General features: G+C 44.7%; 1 protein-coding gene across 4 annotated transcripts in view; it reads left to right on the top strand.

Moving 5' to 3' along the window:
* lepr (leptin receptor) overlaps window positions 1–20,921 on the top strand; it is a 55,422-nt gene extending 34,501 nt beyond the window's left edge. For all 4 annotated transcript variants that reach the window (XM_024403080.2, XM_024403081.2, XM_024403083.2 and 1 more), the window contains exons 14-20: window positions 157–239; window positions 535–748; window positions 10,213–10,419; window positions 13,616–13,699; window positions 16,258–16,360; window positions 17,469–17,544; window positions 17,752–20,921. In XM_024403080.2, the coding sequence (XP_024258848.1) occupies window positions 157–239; window positions 535–748; window positions 10,213–10,419; window positions 13,616–13,699; window positions 16,258–16,360; window positions 17,469–17,544; window positions 17,752–18,594 (1,610 nt within the window). In that variant the 3' untranslated portion in view covers window positions 18,595–20,921. The remainder of the gene's footprint in view (window positions 1–156; window positions 240–534; window positions 749–10,212; window positions 10,420–13,615; window positions 13,700–16,257; window positions 16,361–17,468; window positions 17,545–17,751) is intronic.
* The last annotated feature ends 988 nt before the right edge of the window (window positions 20,922–21,909 follow it).

The following is a 21,909-nucleotide window of genomic DNA, read 5'->3' as shown; positions in this document are numbered from 1 at the left end:
AAATAACGTTCTGATAGGAGATTCAAGCCTCAGTCATACAGTAGGCACGTGTGTGTGTGTGTGTGTGTGTGTGTGTGTGTGTGTGTGTGTGTGTGTGTGTGTGTGTGTGTACACACACACACACACAGCTGTAACATCTATATTCTGTTCTCTCAGCTCCTGACCAGGGTCCTGATTTCTGGCGAGTGTTTCAGGAGGATCCAGCAAGTACGCAGACGAATGTCACTCTTCTCATCGAGGTACAGTCCATAGCCTTCAGAGGACACATTACATGTTTCATAGTATGTGGTTTAAATGTCAACATCAGAGAGAGATTAGATTAATTGAACAGGTGTACGAAGGTGCCTCCTCTCCTTTCACTACATTGTTGTTCTTAGTTTATTCTGAAAATACTAGATGAGTCTGTGCAATACAGCAGTACTCAGTTACCTATCTCAGATCAGATCAGAGAATCTAAGGAAGTAGCACATTGGATAACAAATCCTCATTACAGTCCTTGATAGTCTCAACTCTTCCCTCTCCTCTTCCCCATAGCATTCCCCCATTGTGGAGCCAACCTACTGTGTGGAGGAACTTGTAGTACAGCACCAGGGCTCTGGGGGCACTGTTACTGAGGAGAAAATAGGCCTGGTGTCATCCTATAGCTTTGAGTGGAGAGGGGAGGTCCACTCTGTGACGGTCAAGGCTCAGAACAGCCAGGGCTCTTCCACTAGGAACACCCACATGACCCTGGATAGACACCCCAAACGTAAGTCACTGCTGAAAAATACTGTATTTGTATAGGGCTGAAGGATTGTTATACCCAGTACACAGATTACTAGCATAAACAGATTACTAGCAATCAAAAAAGTTTGCGTTCAGAAACAAATATCTGGGAAGAAAGAAAATGTTATTTGAAAATTGCTTGTTTGTTTTCCCAATTTAAATAACATATTTAGTTGGTGTTTTTGCTTCATGTCATAGTTTGTTGAAATACTATGTTTCTGACTTCGTGGTCATCAGTGAGAGATAACAGGCATGTTGGTCTCAACTGGGCATGCTCACTGCCTCAAGACCAGAGTGGGGTGTGGCTTCACTAGAGAGGGAGAGGAGAGGAAGGGTGAGAACAGCAGCAGGTAGCCTGGAGGATAAAAACTTTGGACCGGTTTTCTGAAAGGTTGCTGGCTGGGTACGAGTGTCTGCTAAATGACTCAAATATAAATGATTAGGCATGTTGATGTCAGTTAAAAGCCTGAGAGTGGATAAAACACCATTATCTCTGGCTTGGTATGTTCTCTACCAAGGTCTAATAATTATTATAATGGACTTGGAATTCATTGTAAAATGGAGCTCTTCTCGGCACACGTCTTTGTGACACACCGGGATGTTTGTTGTGTGTTTTCATCTGTTATTCATATTTTCATGAATAGCTAGTTGGCTGAGAGGAAACCATTAACTGTGATGCTGGTACTGTTATTATTAGTAAAATAGGTACTGGTCTCTCAACTTGGATGGGCCAAAACAATAAAATATGATGTTCAGTTTATTTTCTAGTCAAAGACAGGAGGGGAACAATCTTTGTTTTGCTCATTTCCAGCAGCCTACCTTTTTCGTAATCCCTCACTCCTCATAGGAAGAAAGAAGACGCACATTTTCTGAGGACAATTTTTATTTTGGATAGTAACAAGAATACATGAATGTTGTGCGTGCATCGAAATGTAAGTTGCGGGGGGGGGGGGTTTATTGGGTTTCCTTTTACATGTTGTGTAGTAATGGGTAATAACCACAAATTACTCAGTAACTATGATCAATTTGGAACTAAATGTTCTATAGTACAGCTATTACTATTCTGTTTGGCATATAATTTATAGTATGTAGCATTATGCCCCGTTACCATAAGTGTCACTGTTGTATTGGTAAACATAGTTTTTCATATACACATGCTACCGCTGCGCTTTCCATAGTGGCCTTTGTTAGAGTGGTTGTTGCGAGCTTCTAGAACCTTCCCAGACAGGTCATGGAGCTCCCGCATGTGCAGAGTAATTCATGACCCTGTGGTGCTGGGGCAGATATGATAAGATAAGCATTGCAGATTCTCGCACCAGCCCGAAGCATAGCAGCGGGAAGTAGTTTGGGGATGACGTGCAGCTAAACCTAGGGCAAAGATTTTTATAACTAAACGAAGATAGACCATAGCCTGTCGTTTCCAATGGGAACAGATGAGTCATGGTGGGCAGAACAAGTAAGGAAGTGGGCAGAGCCAAGCACGAGCTAGCGAGATCCTATTGGGCCGTTCTAGCAGACATCTGCATATTTCCGTCAGGGAACGCCTACTCTGTGAAATGTGCGTGTGCAATAACTCAATTCAACTTTGCACTCCTAAACAACACGATTTCTTAACTTTTGCAAAGGCAAAAGTCTACAAAACTTTGTCCACTCTGTTCATAACAAATTTCCTGTTTTGGAAACAGAACTGTATTGAGATTCATCTATGAGAAAATTTCGTTCCCTCTGCCCGCCACTGGGCTTCCTCTCATTACCATATCTTAACTGACTTGCCTAGTTAAATAAAGGTCAAATGTAAAAATATATATATTTGGTAGTGAGTGGAAATGCCAAGCGGATGCTTAATATTTCTACATCCAGTGAAATATCTGTCTCATTGTTCTATCTGTGCCTGGGGTATGGCAAAGTGGAGTGTGTAGAAATACATCCACCAGTTGAAACTCATTTATACTTCAACACAATTTTAAAACTCTAAAATGCTATTTGGAGAACAGCAAAAACAAACGTGGGATGGCAAAAGGACAATCAAACTTGTGAACATCATCCCTAGCTGTGTATTGCCGCTGTGTATTGCTGCTGTCCATGTTATTTGTTGTCTGTAGCTTGTGAGATTTGGAAACACTTTGTTGCTTTTTGTGCTGCTGCCCTGTCTGCGTGCTACATGTTGCTCTTCCTATGTTGCCCTGTCTGCGTGCTACATGTTGCTCTTCCTATGTTGCCCTGTCTGCGTGCTACATGTTGCTCTTCCTATGTTTCCCTGTCTGCGTGCTACATGTTGCTCTTCCTATGTTGCCCTGTCTGCGTGCTACATGTTGCTCTTCCTATGTTGCCCTGTCTGCGTGCTACATGTTGCTCTTCCTATGTTGCCCTGTCTGCGTGCTACATGTTGCTCTTCCTATGTTGCCCTGTCTGCGTGCTACATGTTGCTCTTCCTATGTTGCCCTGTCTGCGTGCTACATGTTGCTCTTCCTATGTTTCCCTGTCTGCGTGCTACATGTTGCTCTTCCTATGTTGCCCTGTCTGCGTGCTACATGTTGCTCTTCCTATGTTGCCCTGTCTGCGTGCTACATGTTGCTCTTCCTATGTTGCCCTGTCTGCGTGCTACATGTTGCTCTTCCTATGTTGCTCTGTCTGCGTGCTACATGTTGCTCTTCCTATGTTGCCCTGTCTGCGTGCTACATGTTGCTCTTCCTATGTTGCCCTGTCTGCGTGCTACATGTTGCTCTTCCTATGTTGCTCTGTCTGCGTGCTACATGTTGCTCTTCCTATGTTGCCCTGTCTGCGTGCTACATGTTGCTCTTCCTATGTTGCTCTGTCTGCGTGCTACATGTTGCTCTTGCTATGTTGCCCTGTCTGCGTGCTACATGTTGCTCTTCCTATGTTGCCCTGTCTGCGTGCTACATGTTGCTCTTCCTATGTTGCCCTGTCTGCGTGCTACATGTTGCTCTTCCTATGTTGCCCTGTCTGCGTGCTACATGTTGCTCTTCCTATGTTGCCCTGTCTGCGTGCTACATGTTGCTCTTCCTATGTTGCCCTGTCTGCGTGCTACATGTTGCTCTTCCTATGTTGCCCTGTCTGCGTGCTACATGTTGCTCTTCCTATGTTGCCCTGTCTGCGTGCTACATGTTGCTCTTCCTATGTTGCTCTGTCTGCGTGCTACATGTTGCTCTTCCTATGTTGCCCTGTCTGCGTGCTACATGTTGCTCTTCCTATGTTGCCCTGTCTGCGTGCTACATGTTGCTCTTCCTATGTTGCCCTGTCTGCGTGCTACATGTTGCTCTTCCTATGTTGCTCTGTCTGCGTGCTACATGTTGCTCTTCCTATGTTGCTCTGTCTGCGTGCTACATGTTGCTCTTCCTATGTTGCTCTGTCTGCGTGCTACATGTTGCTCTTCCTATGTTGCTCTGCATGTGCTCACTGCTCATTGTTTGTCTGTATTGTAATTGTTTTGAATAACCCGCCCAGTGACAGCGCTTGAAAATTAGCCGGCTGGCTAAAACCGGCACTTTTACTAAAACATTGATTAATGTTCACTGTCCCTGTAAAAGAAACTCAAACAAAAATGTCCCATAGACGCTATCACCTCAGCATTAGGTTTATATTAGGTTAAAAGGTCTGTGGAATGGTGTCCACAATGTACTACTCAACCTCCTCATACAGTGCATTCGGACCCCTTGACTTTTTCCACATTTTGTTACGTTACGTCCTTATTCTAAAACAAATTCATTTATTTTTTCCCTCAATCTACACACAATACCCTATAATGACAAACAAAAACAGATTTTTAGAAATGTTTGCAAATTGATAAAACAAATAAAAAACAATATTACAATTACGTAAGTATTCAGATACTTTGCTAAAGCACCTTTGGCAGCGATTACAGCCTCATCATCCTGGGTATGACACTATAAGCTTGCCACACCTATATTTGTAAAGTTTCTCCCATTCTTCTCTGCAGATCCTCTCAAGCTCTGTCAGGTTGGATGGAGAGCGTCGCTGTACAGCTATTTTCAGGTCTTTCCAGAGATGTTCGATCGGGTTCAAGTCCGGGCTCTGGCTGGGCCACTCAAGAACATTCAGAGACTTGTCCCGAAGCCACCCCTGCATTGTCTTGGCTGTGTGCTTAGGGTCATTGTCCTGTTGGAAGGTGAACCTTCGCCCCCAGTCTGTGGTCCTGAGCGCACTGGTGCAGGTTTTCATCAAGGATCTCTATGTACTTTGTTCACCGTTCGTCTTTCCCTCACTCCTGACTAGTCTCCCAGTCCCTTCCGCTGATAAACATCCCCACAGCATGATGCTGCCTCCACCATGCTTCACCGTGGGGATGGTGGAAGTTTCTTTCAGACCTGACACTTGGCATTCAGGCCAAAGACTTCAATCTTGGTTTCATCAGACCAGAAAATCTAGTTTCTCATGGTCTGAGAGTCTCATGGTCTGAAAGTCCTTCTGTCTAGTGTCTTCCGTCTTGCCACTCTACCATAAAGGCCTGATAGATGGAGGGCTGTAGAGATGTCCTTCTGAAAGGGTCTCCCATCTCCCCAAATGAACTCTAGAGCTCTGTCAGAGTGACCATCGGGTTCTTGGTCACCTCCCTGACCAAGGTCCTTCTTCCCCAATCGCTCAGTTTGGATGGACGGCCAGCTCTAGGAAGAGTGTTGGTGTTTCCAAACTTGGAGGCCACTGTGTTCTTGGGGACCTTCAATTCTGCAGAAATGTTTTGGTACCCTTCCCCAGATCTGTGCCTCGACATAATCCTCTCTCTGAGCTCTACGGACAATTCCTTCGGCCTCATGGCTTGGTTTTTGCTCTGACATGCACTGTCAACTGTTACATAGAAAGGTGTGTGCAATTCCAAATCATGTCCAATCAATTGAATTTACCATAGGTGGACTCCAATAAGTTTTCGAGTCTCATAGCAAAGGGTCTGAATACTTAAGGTATTCAGGTATTTCTGTTATTTATTTTGAATACATTTGCGCAAAGAAAATCATCATCGAAAAATCTGCTTCCACTTTGCCATTATGGGGTATTGTGTGTAGATTGATGAGGATTTGTTTTAGGTTGTAACGTTTAAAAACAAAAAGTGAGAAATACTTTCCGAATGCACATAGGCTACATTGACTCATTTAGCCTACTTGTGGAACAGTGCATCCAACATGAAATAGCTATCAAGGCATGTAAAAGGACAAGTGCACTACTTCATATCTTTCAGGGCATGCTGCAGGACCCTCAGCACCCCTACTTCCTGTGGCTATAGGCCAGAAAGAGAGGGTGACATAAATCTTTCTTGTCAGTGTCAGTAATTGGTTTCTCTCTCTACGACAAGATGTTTATCGTTTAGGTTATTGTTTATTCTGCTATGTTTATAGCCTTGTTTATATCGCTGTTATAGTTGTGTAATATTATGCTATTCATTCATGTGTATATAGCCTAATTATGACACTTTAGTTCCCAGTCAAGATCCATGGTATATAAATGAAGTGTGTTTATACAATGGGTGGGTCTAATCCTGAATGCTGATTGGTTAAAATCACATTCCAGCTGGTGTCAATTTCACAAGTTACTGTAAAAAGCATTTAGACATTATCTCCCATCTCTTTTAGACTAGCATTTGGTTTTCAACAGCAGAGATTTGTATAAACTTTGCTGTCTGTCTCTCAGACCTTTTTCGATATTGAATTGGGATCTTCACCGTCCCATGTAAAGCAAATTGAGCTGGTTGTCATAGCAACACATACTTTTTTCAGTTGACTGGCTAAATCAATACTTTGTTGCGAAAAACTAAAATGGATGAGTGGAACATTTATTTTTATCTTTTCGGCGGCATGCCAATGGATGAATGGGGAAAAGAGATGGTAATAATCCCCAGGCATGCAGATTTGGGGGATACTGCAATACAAACTGGGCTGTGCGTTGCTTCAAGGGTTGACTTGCAGAGAATTAAACAATTGTTGACTTCAAAACTGTCATGACGTTGGCCTGTTGGTAGGTTTATGACGGTCATAAATTCCTCTTTCCCCCTTTTTCCTCTCTCTACCCTACTGATGTTACATTTGCAAACCCCTTGGTTAACATAGAGATTCAGGGAACATCAGAAGGTGGGGGGAAATTAACTATATTCTGGTAATCCGACCAATTGAACATATGCGGTGGTACTTAATGAATATGATGTCAGTTCGGTTGTCATCTGAGACATTCTCATCAATGATAAGATGACATAAACTCTACAGTGGAAAGTCTACACATCAGAGTTATCAGATTCACATGGAATTGTTGTTCAATTTAAATGTTTGAATATTAAATTATTCGTGATGGGATGCAATGTGATTTTAGCTTCTAAAATGTGAGATTTGGGTTTTCATAAGGTAGGGCTCTGCTCAATCAGTGGCCCGCCCCTGTGAAGGGACATGGGCTATAAAACTTTTCAAACACGCCCTCCTCTCCCTTCCTATATAAAGCCTTGACGACAATATAACCTCCTGTTCCGAGGGTGTGAGGACGACGGTCCGATGTCAGAATGGTTCAGATAATAACTACAGAACGAAGCCAACGAAGCCAATCAGCGTGAGCTTTGGTTGAGAATGGTATGAACTTTGAACTCTTATTCACTACAGAAGTGATACTTCCTAGCTGTTGAGTTAGCAACAGCAGCTGCTAGCGCAGGTTAGGAAGGAACAGACAGAGTATCCCGTCTACCACATAACGACGTTACTACAACGTATCCAATTTCCCAGCAGAGACATACTTCAAAGGACTCGGTTGGGCAACACGGCCTTCCATCTCCCACCAACCTACCGAAGCGCAGCTCAGAGTAAATATTGCATTTTCCTTTTCCAAATGGGCGGTAATTTAGAATGCATAAGATACTGTATTTACGATAGCACAGCTTCGCCCTTTGTCCCTCAGTCTTCCCGCTCTTTCACTCAAACCCAGCCCTTTTCTTTTGTGTAACCAGCTGTCATATCTGTTCCGCCCGCTAGGGACGTTTTCCTTTATGACGTAATTTGTAATCAAGTTATGATTTATTTATGTGTATGTGTAATTCTGTGTGATTAGTTAGGTATTTAGTAAATAAATAATTAAACCCAATTTTGTATTGCTGATTCAACTTGTTAGCCAGGGTTCGTGCAGTTAAAATAATTTACAACTTTCAGATGAGACGATTAATTAAGATGACGATTAATATCGACTGCTATTGATGTAAAATATTACTAGGTCTTCAAGAGTTTATTCAGAAGATAACAGCTCTATAAATATTATTTTGTGGTGCCCCGACTCTCTAGTTAATTACATTTACATGATTAGCTCAATCAGGTAATATTAATTACGGAGAAATTATTTTATAGAATAGCATGTCATATCACTTAATCCGACATAGCCAAAGACACGACAACTGTCACTAAGGAAGAGTTTAACATCCTTCTCCAACATATGTACGAAATGGGAAGGGGGAGCTATACAGCATATGTAGCTACCTGGCACTCTGTAGTGAGCTCAACCGGTTTCTAAATGATCCACCCACTGGTCGCAGCTGGTGCCATATGAAGGACACCGAATTTACCACCTCTAATCATGTATTTCTGGGCAACATCAAACAGCTAAGGCGGCAAGGAAAATATATCACAAACAGCCACCGATGAGGACAATGGCCAAAGCTCAAACTCCCAGGCTCTGAATCCTGGTACACCAAGGGGTCTGGTCCAGAAAGTGTACTTCAACCTCCAGTTACATCTGGTTACGAAGAGGAAAAGAGGGGAACAGACAACTAAAGCCCAACTCATTCCTCGTAAAAACAGACGAGAACGGTCTAAGGTATGTTGTTCATAGCCTGTTTTTTTTTTACAAGTTGCACTCGTAATTAGGCAACAATATTAAAACAATGCATTCTCTCTCACTCAGACACGCCACTCTCGCATATAACAAGGCCACAAAGAATCATTTGCACCCAAGGGAGAGGGGCAGGGAGTCCAAGAGGGGATTCATGTTTGAGCAGCCAGGGCAATATCTATCGAAATACCCGGAGAACGCCCTTGCATTTTATCTCCACCCAAGGAGAGTAGAGTGTATCAGGGACTCGATCTGGTACACGTCAGAGCCGATGGGCGTGAAGTATCTGGCAGCACTTTTACCCAAGATCTGTAGGGCAGCTGGAACAACTTCATACACTAATCACAGCATCAGGTCAACGACAGTCCAGAAACTGGCCAATGCTCGTTTAGAAGCGAGGGAGATTGTCAGTGAGTGGACATGGGTGTGAAGGTTCGCTCCATAGCTACTAGCGTCCGTCACTAACAAACAGTAAACTCTGGAGCAACATCCTGGCCCAAAACAAAGAGAACACTGCAGCACCATCAACACCTTAAAGGCTGAAGCAAGGCAGCAGAAGTAGTAGCACGGACTGAAATGGATATTTCAACCAATGCACAATCCAGGAGAATGTACAGATAAATGGTACATACAATCAGTAGCTATAGCTATGTCAGCTGGGGTGGGTAACAAAGAGAATGTATGGTTTCATTTATTAAAATCAGCTGAAATGAATGTCATAGATTCTTTCTTTTGTCTGAACAGTGTCCTGATGAGAGAACATTTTCTCTGCCAGGCAAAGTCGCGCATCATAAGTTCATTGTTATGGATGTATCCAAATAAATCAAACTAGAAAACAGCTTAAACAAATGCAAATGCTGCTACTTTGCTGTTAGTCTGGTTGCACTTTTTGACGTGACTGTAAATTAGCCGTAGTTGGCTAGCTAGCAAGCAAGGGATTAGAACATTGCCAGTCAGTATGGCAATGGAGCATTTAGAACGAACATCTGGTTTGCGTCTATAGCTACAGAACAAAAAGACTGGGTCACGTCCATAGATACAGAACAAAAGAATGATTTGTGTCGGGACGATATCTTGTGGAATGATGAAATACTACGAATGAATTAATAAAAATAATGTTTTTAATTAAAATATGTAGATCATTATTTGAATATGTTGGTAACCCGTTGGATAAAAGTGATAATGTCCTCAAAGCCGGTGGTTGGAGGATATATTGGCATGGGAGTTGTTAGGCCCGAGAAAGTCGTGGGCTGGCAAACCGTGCCAATATATCCTCCAACCACCGGCTTCGAGGGCATTTATCCCTCTTCCTTAGTGACAGTTACACTTAAGTGTGTGTGTGTGTTGATGATGAAGAGAAAAAGGAAATTAAAACCCAGAAAGGAGGAGTATCGGCATTGTTCCTACTGGACATCCAGTAGAGGGTCAGAACTCAAATCACAGTCATCATAAGTGTACTAGCGGGTGAGGGCATTCACAGCCGACCGCTCAGACGCGTGAGGGCATGCCAGCCAACCGTTTTTTCATGAAGAGAAAATATAAACTTCATTTTTATTTCTCTCTCGTCCTTTCCTTCCCCCACTTTCTCTCGTCCTCCCTTTTCTGCCCCTCCCTCTCCAGGTCAGTGTGTGCGTTCGTTCAGTGCGTCCCGTGTGAACAGTAGTTGTGTGGTCCTGTTGTGGTCTCTGCAGCCCAACAGCAGTGTACCGTGGTCCCTGGTCGTAGAGTGGTCGGGTCAGAACCACCAGGACAGGCCAGATCAGACCCCAGAGAGCAGGGAGAGGTGGACCAGGTTTCCCCCTACTGACAAGCTCCTCTACCTATATGGTATGTACATTTACTTCCTGTTGTACCTTGCCGTCTCATTTCCCCTCTCATTCTTTCTTTCTCTCTCTCTCTTTCATTCTCTTTCTTTAACAAATTGAAGGCCAAAAATGTATGGCTCCTCTCAGACCAGGCACAAATCCCTGTCATTCGCATAAAGAGGAGACGCCGATACAGCGGGCGCAGATCAGGGTGCTTTGTGAGAATTTGTTGACTACTGGATAATCCTCCTTTACCATCCATCCTAATGGCGAACGTGCAATCACTGGAGAATAAACTGGTAGAGATCTGTTCGAGACCATCTTACCAGCTGGACATTAGAACTGTAATATATTATGTTTCACCGAGTCGTGTTTGAACGAGGAAATGGATAATATACAGTTGGCTGTGTTTTCCGTGCATCAGCAAGATAACAGCTACCTCCGGTAAGATGAGGGGTGGTGGTCTGTGTCCTGTTGTCAACAACAGCTCATGCGCAATCTCTAATATTAAGGAAGTTTCGGTTTTGTATGTCTGAGGTAGAGTACCCCATGATAAACTATTTACCAAGAGAGTTTCCATCAATATTTACCACCACAAACCGATGCAGGCACTAAGACCACACTCAACACTCAACACTCAACACACTCAACATCCCATAAGCAATAAGCAATATAGAGTATGCACACCCAGAAGCGGTGCTCCTAGTGGCCGGGGACTTTAATGCAGGGAAACTTATCTGTTTTACCTCATTTTTACCAGCATGTCACATGTGCAACCAGAGGATAAACTCTGGTCCAACTTTACTTCACAAACAGAGAAGCATACAAAGCTCTCCCTCACCCTCCATTTGACAAATCTGACCATAATTCTATCCTCCTGATTCCTGCTTACAAGTAAAAACTAAAGCAGGAAGTACCAATGACTCTCTCAATACGGAAGTGGTCTGATGATGTGGATGCTAAGCTACAGGACTGTTTTGCTACTACAGAATGTGTTCCAGGATTCATCCGATGGCATTAAGGAGTATACCACATCAGTCACTGGCTTCATCAATAAATGCATCGATAACATCATTCCTAAAGTGACCGTACATATCCCTACCAGAAGCTGGGGATTACAGGCAACATCTGCACTGACCTAAAGGCTAGAGGTGCCGCTTTCAAGGAGCTAGACAAGAAAATTCCTAATAAGAAATTGCCCTGTGCCCTCCAACGAACCATCAAACAGGCAAAGCGTCAATACATAACTAAGATCGAATCCTACTTTACCGGCTCTGACGCTCATCGGATGTGGCAGGGCTTGCAAACTACTATGGATTAGAAAGGGAAACCCAGCCGTGAGCAGCCCAGTGACTCAAGCCTACCAGACGAGCTAAATGCCTTCTATGCTCGCTTCAAGGCAAGCCCCACTAAACCATGCATGAGAGCACCAGCTGTTCCGGATGACTGTGTGATCACACTCTCCGTAGCCGATGTGAGCAAGACCTTTAAACAGGTCAACATTCAGACAGATTACTAGGATGCATACTCAGAGCATGTGCTGACCAACTGGCAAGTGTCTTCACTGACATTTTCAACCTTTCCCTGACCGAGTTTGTAATACCTACATTTTCAAGCAGACCACCATAGTCCCGGTTCCCAAGATCCCCAAGGTAGCCTGTCTACATGACTACTGACCCGTAGCACTCACGTCTGTAGCCATGAAGTGCTTTGAAAGGTTTGTCATGGCACACATCAACACCATCATCCCAGAAACCCTAGACCCACTATAATATGCATACCGCCCCAACAGATCCACAGATGATGCTAACTCTATTGTACTCCACACTGCCCTTTCCCACCTGGACAAAATAAACACATGTGAGAATGCCATTCGTTCACTACAGGTCAGTGTTCAACACCATTGTGCCCACAAAACTCATCACTAAGCTAAGGACCCTGCAACTAAACACCTCCCTCTGCAACTGGATTCTGGACTTCCTGACGGGCCTCCCCCCCGGTGGTAAGGGTAGGCAACAAAACATCTGCCACTCTGATCCTCAACGTGGGAGCCCTCGGGTGCGTTCTTAGCTTTTTTATTCCATGTGTAACTCTGTTGTTGTTTGTGTTGCACTGCTTTCCTTTATCTTGGCCAGGTCGCAGTTGTAAATGAAAACTTGTTCTCAACTAGCCTACCTGGTTAAATAAAGGTGAAATAAAATTAAAAATAGTCCCCTCTTGTAGTCCCTATTCACCCATGACTGCATGGCCAAGCACGACTCCAACACCATCATTGAGTTTGCTGACAACCCAACGGTGGTAGGCCTGATCACCAACAACAACGAGACAGCCTATAGGGAGGAGGTCAGAGACCTGGCAGTGTGGTGCCAGGACAACAACCTCTCCCTCAATGTAAGCAAGACAAAAGAGCTGATTGTGGACAACAGGAAAAGTGGGGCTGAGCATACCCCCATTCACCTCAAGTTCCTTTGCGTCCACATCACTAACAAACTATCAAGGTCCAAACGCACCAATACAGTCGTGAAGAGGGCACGACAATGCCTATTCCCCCTCAGGTGACTGAAAAGATTTGGCATGGGACCTCAGATCCTCCAAAAGTTCTACAGCTGCACCATCGAGAGCATCCTGACTGGTTGCATCACCGCTTGGTATGGAAACTGCTTGACATCTGACCACAAGGTGCTACAGAGGGTAGTGCGTACGGTGCAGTATATCACTGCGGCCAAGCTTTCTGCCATCCAGGACCTCTATGCCAGGTGGTGTCAGAGGAAGGCCCTACAAATGTTAAGACACCAGCCACCCTAGTCATAGACTGTTCTCTCTACTACCGCACAGCAAGCGGTTCCAGAGCACCAAGTCTAGGTCCAAGAGTGGCACTTCAAGTCTAGGTCAAACTGTGGCACTTCGTTTCGTTTGGAGTTCCAGTTTGAGAGGTTGTTGGCTGTGAGCTTCTGGCGCCCTCTAGTGAGTTTTTATAGACATGGTTGAATCTGTTCTAAACTGCCTCTCTTTACTCTGTTACTATATATGGTTCAATCTATTCTAATCTGAGCCTCTGTTCTCTGTGACTATATGGTTCAGTCTATCCTAATCTGAGCCTCTGTTCTCTGTGACTATATGGTTCAGTCTATCCTAATCTGAGCCTCTGTTCTCTGTGACTAAATGGTTCAATCTGTTTTAATCTGAACCGCTCTCTGTCCTCTGACTATATTTCCCAGGTCATTTCTATGACACTGATGAGTACGAGTTTATTTTGTATCCAGTGTTCGCGGATGGAGAAGGAGAGCCAGTGTATACTAAAGGTAAGCCCTCCCTCAAGATAGGAACATACAATACAACAGGCCAAAAATGTGTCTCAATGGCCGCATTTACACTGGTAGCCCAATTTGGATCTTTTGACCAATCAGATCTTTCTACAATAATTGGACAAATGATCAAAATTGGGCTGACTGTGTAAACGCAGCCTATGTATTTGACATATGAGTATGGATTGTGTTTATTTTGTATATTAAAGCACTGAAATGCATGCATCTATAATGTAAGTCATGTGTTAACTTTAGTGTCAATTCTAGAAGAGTGTTTTAACACAGTTCCTCTAAGGTTATGTATTGGCATCAAATCAAATGTTATTAGTCACATGCACCGAATACAACAGGTTACTTATGAGACTCTAAACCACAATGCAGTTTAAAAAAATACGAGTGAGAATAAGAAATAAAAGTAACAAGTAATTAAAGAGCAGCAGTAAAATAACAATAGCGAGACTATACACAGGGGGGAACCAATACAGAGTCAATGTGCGGGGGTTAGTTAGTTGAGGTAGTTGGTGGTTAGTTGAGGTAATATGTACATGTAGGTAGAGTTATTAAAGTGACTATGCATAGATGATAATAGAGAGTAGCAGTGGTATAAAAGAGGGGGGGTGCAATGCAAATAGTCTGGGTAGCCATTTGATTAGATGTTCAGGAGTCATGGCTTGAGGTGGAAGCTGTTTAGAAGCCTCTTGGACCTAGAATTGGCGCTCCGGTACCGCTTGCCGTGCGGTAGCAGAGAGAACCGTCTACGACTAGGGTGGTTGGAGTCTTTGACAATTTTTAGGGTCTTCCTTCATATGCCATCCAGAGGTCCTGGATGGCAGGAAGCTTGGCCCCAGTGATGTACTGGGCCTTATGCACTACCCTCTGTAGTGCCTTGCGGTCGAATGCGAGCAGGCGCCTGGTGATGTAACCAGTCTAGATGCTCTCGATGGTGCAGCTGTAGAACCTTTTGAGGATCTGAGGATCCATCTTTTCAGTCTCCTGAGGGGGAATAGGTTTTGTCGTGGGGGGGGGCATGCTCGGTCCTCTTTTTCCTATAATCCACAATCATCTCCTTTGTCTTGATCATGTTGAGGGAGAGGTTGTTGTCCTGGCACCACATGGCCAGGTCTCTGACCTCCTCCCTATACGCTGTCTTGTCGGTGATCAGGCCTACTACTGTTGTGTCATCGGCAAACTTAATGATGGTGTTGGAGTCGTGCCTGGCCGTGCAGTCATGAGTGAAAAGGGAGTACAGGAGGGAACTGAGCACGCACCCCTGAATTGAGGATCAGAATGGCGGATGTGTTCTTACCTACCCTCACCACCTGGGGGCGGCCTGCCAGGAAGTCCAGAATCCAGTTGCAGAGGGAGGTGTTTAGTCCTTAGTTTAGTGATGAGCTTTGAGGGCACTATGGTGTTGAATGCTGAGCTGTAGTTAATGAATAGCATTCTCACATAGGTGTTTCTTTTGTCCAGGTGGGAAAGGGCAGTGTGGAGTGCAATAGAGATTGCATCATCTGTGGATCGGTTAGGGCGGTATGCAAATTGTAGTGTGTCTAGGGTTTCTGGGATAATAGTGTTGATGTGAGCCATGACCAGCCTTTCAAAGCACTTCATGGCTACAGACGTGAGTGCTACGTGTCGGTAGTCATTTAGGCAGGGTACATTAGTGTTCTTGGGCACAGGGACTCTGGTGGTCTGCTTAAAATATGTTGGTATTACAGACTCAGACAGGGAGAGGTTGAAAATGTCAGTGAAGACACCTGCCAGTTTGTCAGCGCATGCTCGCAGTACACATCCTGGTAATCCGTCTGGCCCTGCGGCCTTGTGAATGTTGACCTGTCTAAAGGTCTTACTCACATCAGCTGCGGAGAGCGTGATCACAGTCTTCCGGAACAGCTGGTGCTCTCATGCATGTTTCAGTGTTATTTGCCTCGAAGCGAGCACAGAAGTACTTTAGCTCGTCTGGTTGGCTTGTGTCACTGGGCAGCTCTCGTGCTTTCCTTTGTAATCTGTAATAGTTTGCAAGCCCTGCCACATCCAACGAGTGTCAGAGCTGGTGTAGTACGATTCGATCTTAGTCCTGTGTTGACACTTTGCCTGTTTAATGGTTCGCTGTAGATTTCATTTTCCAAAGATTGCACGTTTGCTATCAGAATGGAATGAAGTGGGGGTTTATTAGATTGACTACGAATTCTCAGAAGGCAGCCTGCCCTCTAGCCCCTTTTTCTCCGCTTTCTCTTCACACAAATGACGGGGATCTGGGCCTGTTCCCGGGAAGCAGTATATCATTCACATCGGACTCATTAAAGGAAAAAAAGTATTCTATCAGTCCGTGGTGAGTAATCACAGTTCTGATGCCCAGAAGTTATTTTCGGTCATAAGAGACGGTAAGCAGCAACATAATGTACAAAATAAGTTGAAAATAAGTTGCAAACAACGCAAAGAAATGAACACAAAAGAAATTGGTTGATCTCTGGTGCCATCTTGTCAATAGGAATATGATCCAATGTGGATTGATTGACTGATAGACTTACACAGGGTGTTGTCCTGTCCTCCAGTCTTTAGGGGCAGTGATGCTGGGCCTGCTGCCTACATGCTTCTGATGATCATCGCCTTCCTCTCCATTGTCCTCTTCGTCACCCTGGTCATATCCCAAAACCAGTAAGATTATATTTCACATCATTATTGAATATAATTTAAAGTTTAATCATTTGACAATGAACTGTATATATTGCTAACAGATTTTTGCTCAGTTGTAGACATTCAATAGCAGTGGTGCATTCTGTTCTATACCAGTGGTGTGTTCTGTTCTATACCAGTGGTGTGTTCTGTTCTATACCAGTGGTGTGTTCTGTTCTATACCAGTGGTGTGTTCTGTTCTATACCAGTGGTGTGTTCTGTTCTATACCAGTGGTGTGTTCTGTTCTATACCAGTGGTGTGTTCTGTTCTATACCAGTGGTGTGTTCTGTTCTATACCAGTGGTGTGTTCTGTTCTATACCAGTGGTGTGTTCTGTTCTATACCAGTGGTGTGTTCTGTTCTATACCAGTGGTGTGTTCCGTTCTATACCAGTGGTGTGTTCTGTTCTATACCAGTGGTGTGTTCTGTTCTATACCAGTGGTGTGTTCTGTTCTATACCAGTGGTGTGTTCTGTTCTATACCAATGATGTGTTCTGTTCTATACCAGTGGTGCGTTCTGTTCTATACCAGTGGTGCGTTCTGTTCTATACCAATGGTGTGTTCTGTTCTATACCAGTGATGTGGTGTGTTCTATACCAGTGGTGTGGTGTGTTCTATACCAGTGGTGTGTTCTGTTCTATACCAGTGGTGTATTTACAGAAAGTACTTTTGGACTGTGTCTGACATTAGAAAGAGAGGATCAATGTGTTTTGCCTCTGTGCAGGTGGTTAAGACTAAAATGGTGATTCCAGGTAGTTATTGATCTGAGGAACACAGTCAGACACATTGATTAGGAATGGAATTGGATTATATGTGACATTTCAACAATGTACAGAATGTCCTCAGGGCTCAATTACTATGGTGATTGGCTGAATGTGTTCTGAGAACGAGGGAGAAAGGGGGTGAGAGTGAGTGAGTGAGGCGCTCACTTCACATACACATGCTGCCCTCAGTCCTAGCTACACCGAAGCACACATCCATCCGTACACAAACACACTACGCTTTGTAAATGTATATGAGTGAGAGTGTTGGATTGGAAACTGAAAGGCTCCATACCTTGTTGTTAAATTCTAATCTGTCTGAATCCCAGCATGAAGAAGTTTATGTGGAAAGATGTTCCCAACCCCAACAACTGTTCTTGGGCTCAGGGGATTGACTTCGGGAAGGTGAGGTGTACAGGAATCCTACTCCACACACACTTAGCCATGAAAACACACTTAAAGATATAGCAGGCTACTAAAACGGTGAGAGACCATAGAGACCAAAAAATGCATGTGCTGTGTAGGACAGCTTGCCACAGTATTGAAAAAGTAATATCCATAGGCTTGTTTACCTTGCTGTAGTCCTAACTCTCCTCCTATCTTCTTGTCCAGGCTGACACTATGGAGCAGTTGTTCCGCCACCCAGAGGGCCTACCAGCCTGGCCACTACTCCTCGTCTCAGAGACCATCTCCCAGGCCACCATCATGGAGAAGACTGGGCCCCCTACGTCAGGCTCAGACAAGGATCTGATCCCAGCCTCCTCCCCAGCTCTCTGTGTGGACTCAGAGGTGCCTGGGCTCCCAGAGGAGGAGGAGGAGAGCCTCCAACTCCCAGATCTCCCCAGGAGTTTGGAGAGCTCAGCCCAGCCATCAGTGACCTACGCCACCGTTCTTCTCTCTGACAACCCCCACCACCTCTACAAGCAAGAGGGCAGCCTCAGCAGTTCCAGCGACGAGGGCAACTTCTCAGGCAACAACTCCGACATCTCGGGCTCCTTCCCCGGAGGCCTGTGGGAGCTGGAGATCTCCCATTCCGGAGCCGGAGAGTCGGACCTGGACCCACGGCGTTCCTGCTCTTACAACTCTGTCGAGGAGTTTTCCGAGATTTCAGAGCAGGAGGATGAGGCAATTGGAGGAGAGAGGGATGGGGGGATAGAGGTAATTGAGGAGAAGGACCTGTATTACCTGGGGATGGACTGTCAGGAGGAGAGTGAGGAGGAGGAGGAGGAGGAGGAAAACACAAGGGCAATGCTTCTCAAAGAGGTGATGGTTCTGGGGAGAGGGGGCTCGTCCGTTGAGTCCATCCCTTTGCTCGGGAGTCAGGACTCTATGTTTAGTGAGTACAGTGACGAGGGGTCGGTGGTAGGGATGAGGAGTGTTCCCCTCTACCTCCCCCAGTTCAGAACTGCTCCCTCCAGTCCACTCAAAGCACAGGACAGCGCCCACCAGCTGTAAGAGCTGATAGTGCTTCATGTACTGATTCAGTCTGATGCTGCTGTTTAGTCCCTCAGGAGGGAGAGAACTCAGGAGAGACACAGACAATGGCCTGTGGTTGGTGTTCAGTCAGTGATAGGCTCATCTATCTGTGGAGGGCATTTACAGAACCTTAGCTGTTTTTAGATGGTGCACTATTCCCAGTATAGTACACTTAGATCCCTATGGGCCCTGGGCAAAAGTTGTGCACTTATATTGGACATTTAGAATATGGGGAAAAGGCGTCCAAGGGTGCGAGGCGTCCTAGATGCTAAGCCTCTGCCCACTTTCTAAGTAATAGGATGCCATTTTATAAGCACATTCTCTCCGTCTACAGTGCTACTGTTCAGTCCACAGGAAGCCAGCTCTGTCACATCTCGGAGAGAGGAGAGCAGAGGGTTGGAGGCTCCTTCATTCAGTGCTGCACACTTTCAGGAACTATTATGCTGGGATGAATTTAATTTGAAAAATAGAAAAAAGGAAAATAAAGGCCTATCTTCTGAAAAGGTCTATTTTCTTTCCGATGGCTGCTCTGAGCTCCATAGACTGTACAGCATAAGCACATGATGGGATGGTGTCTCAAAGCAGGTGTTATTGAATGGTTGGACTCTGGTGGATGTTGGATTTGGATGCTTTTGGAACACTTATTGTAACAGTTGTGGAGAATTGCCTTTTAGATCTGCATTTGCATTGACTGAGCCCCCCAAAAATATATATATATTTTCTTCGTTGTATATGTACTGTATTTGAAACTTCTTTACGATATGTAAAGATGTGCCATCTAGTTTCATTGCGTGCCTTTTTCCATTGAAAAAGCTGTTGCTACTGTATGTGTATACATGATAAAAGAATGTACATTTTGACACCAATGAAAAAAGTGAAAAATACCAGTGATATGTAATCCTTGTCAAGATCTTGTGTAGTTTTCGTGGTCAGAATAAAATCTTTATTGCCACGACTGTTGACTTATTAAGAAATGGTTGAGTTGAAGGTGGTCCATGCTGAGAAAGATCCCATCTAAAGGTGATTTGTCTTTCACCATTACCGAGGCCGTCAGTCACTCAGACAGGGTGCAGACAGACAATACTGGGAGACCCATGAGCTGCCACTGTGAACCATTATTTTGTGGTATATATCGACTTGGTTTTCTTGAGGGTGGGAGAATACAGTTGCTGTCTGCTGTGACACAGATTACATACTGAGTTTCTGCCTGCTGTGACACAGATTACATACTGAGTTTCTGCCTGCTGTGACACAGATTACATACTGAGTTTCTGCCTGCTGTGACACAGATTACATACTGAGTTTCTGCCTGCTGTGACACAGATTACATACTGAGTTTCTGCCTGCTGTGACACAGATTACATACTGAGTTTCTGCCTGCTGTGACACAGATTACATACTGAGTTTCTGCCTGCTGTGACACAGATTACATACTGAGTTTCTGCCTGCTGTGACACAGATTACATACTGAGTTTCTGCCTGCTGTGACACAGATTACATACTGAGTTTCTGCCTGCTGTGACACAGATTACATACTGAGTTGCTGCCTGCTGTGATACAGATTAGCCATGTCGCTAGGAAGGGACCTGGGTTAATTAAGCATGGCTTCACAGCAGAAGACAACCTTATTTATCATTGAGAACATAAAGATCACAGCTGCTCTCACCTCGCTGGAGGTAGGCTATAAGCCAAACAACAACACCCACCTGGTCCATTAATAAATGTTCCTGGTTGTCCCATTCAGAATGGTCAGAATTTAGATGAAAGTAGAACAAGAATAGCCTGGTCCCAGACCTGTTTGCTATCGTTCCAACTCCTTAGCATGATGCAACAAACAGATTGATACCCAGGCTAGAAGAAGACCCGCTCATATATAGAATGTGCTGAAACATGATAGATTGGCATGGACATCATGTGAGAAACTGACATACTGTATCTATAATCTGAAAGGGTTTGGGAATTGAGGAAAATGTGATCCCATGGGATAATATAAGAAATCAGAAGTGGGATATTTGCATAATTTGTAATTGAGAGCAGGGTTTCTTAAACTATGTTTTGGGACCCGAAGTGTGCCCTGAGCATGTGAGAGGTGGGTCGAGTTATGAGTAAACATTTATGTTTCTTAATTAGGGTCGTGTGGAGACGGTACATTTCTCATTTGAGTCTCGAGCTGAAAAAGCTTAAGAACCTCTGGGTTAGAGTATTATTTCCAGTGTACTGTAGCTGAACTACCAGGAGAGGGTGCTCTATCAACATCTTACTGTAACATCTCCTCTTAGTGTTTGATTTGGCTGTAACCATGCTGGGGGAAGCATAGAGCAACCTAGGCTGGTGACTAGCCTTAATTGTGTTTTCGCTGGTGACCAGCCTTAATTGTGTTTTCGCTGGTGACCAGCCTTTGTTGTGCTTTTGCTGGTGACCAGCCTTTGTTGTGCTTTCGCTGGTGACCAGCCTTTGTTGTGTTTTCGCTGGTGACCAGCCTTTGTTGTGCTTTTGCTGGTGACCAGCCTTTGTTGTGCTTTCGCTGGTGACCAGCCTTTGTTGTGCTTTCGCTGGTGACCAGCCTTCATTGTGTTTTCGCAGGCCTTTGTCATGTTTTCGCTGGTGACCAGCCTCTGTTGCGTTTTCGCTAGTGACCAGCCTCTGTTGCGTTTTCGCTAGTGACCAGCCTCTGTTGCGTTTTTCGCTGGTGACCAGCCTTCATTGTGTTTTCGCAGGCCTTTGTCATGTTTTCGCTGGTGACCAGCCTCTGTTGCGTTTTCGCTAGTGACCAGCCTCTGTTGCGTTTTCGCTAGTGACCAGCCTCTGTTGCGTTTTTCGCTGGTGACCAGCCTCTGTTGCGTTTTTTGCTGGTGACCAGCCTCTGTTGCGTTTTTCGCTGGTGACCAGCCTCTGTTGCGTTTTTCGCTGGTGACCAGCCTCTGTTGCGTTTTCGCTGGTGACCAGCCTCTGTTGCGTTTTTCGCTGGTGACCAGCCTCTGTTGCGTTTTTCGCTGGTGACCAGCCTCTGTTGCGTTTTTTCGCTGGTGACCAGCCTCTGTTGCGTTTTTTTTGCTGGTGACCAGCCTCTGTTGCGTTTTTTTGCTGGTGACCAGCCTCTGTTGCGTTTTTCGCTGGTGACCAGCCTCTGTTGCGTTTTTCGCTGGTGACCAGCCTCTGTTGCGTTTTCGCTGGTGACCAGCCTATGTTGTATTTTCGCTCTTGGGTTTTCAATGGGGGCCAGCCATTGTTGTGTTTTCGTTGTTTACACTTGTGGCTAGCCTTTTGTGTTTTTGCTGGTGACCAGCCTCTGTT

Source organism: Oncorhynchus tshawytscha, linkage group LG05 (assembly GCF_018296145.1).
Source record: "Oncorhynchus tshawytscha isolate Ot180627B linkage group LG05, Otsh_v2.0, whole genome shotgun sequence".
NCBI lineage: Eukaryota > Metazoa > Chordata > Actinopteri > Salmoniformes > Salmonidae > Oncorhynchus > Oncorhynchus tshawytscha.
The sequence above is the reverse complement of the archived record's forward strand: the minus strand, read 5'-3'. Positions and strand labels throughout refer to the sequence as shown.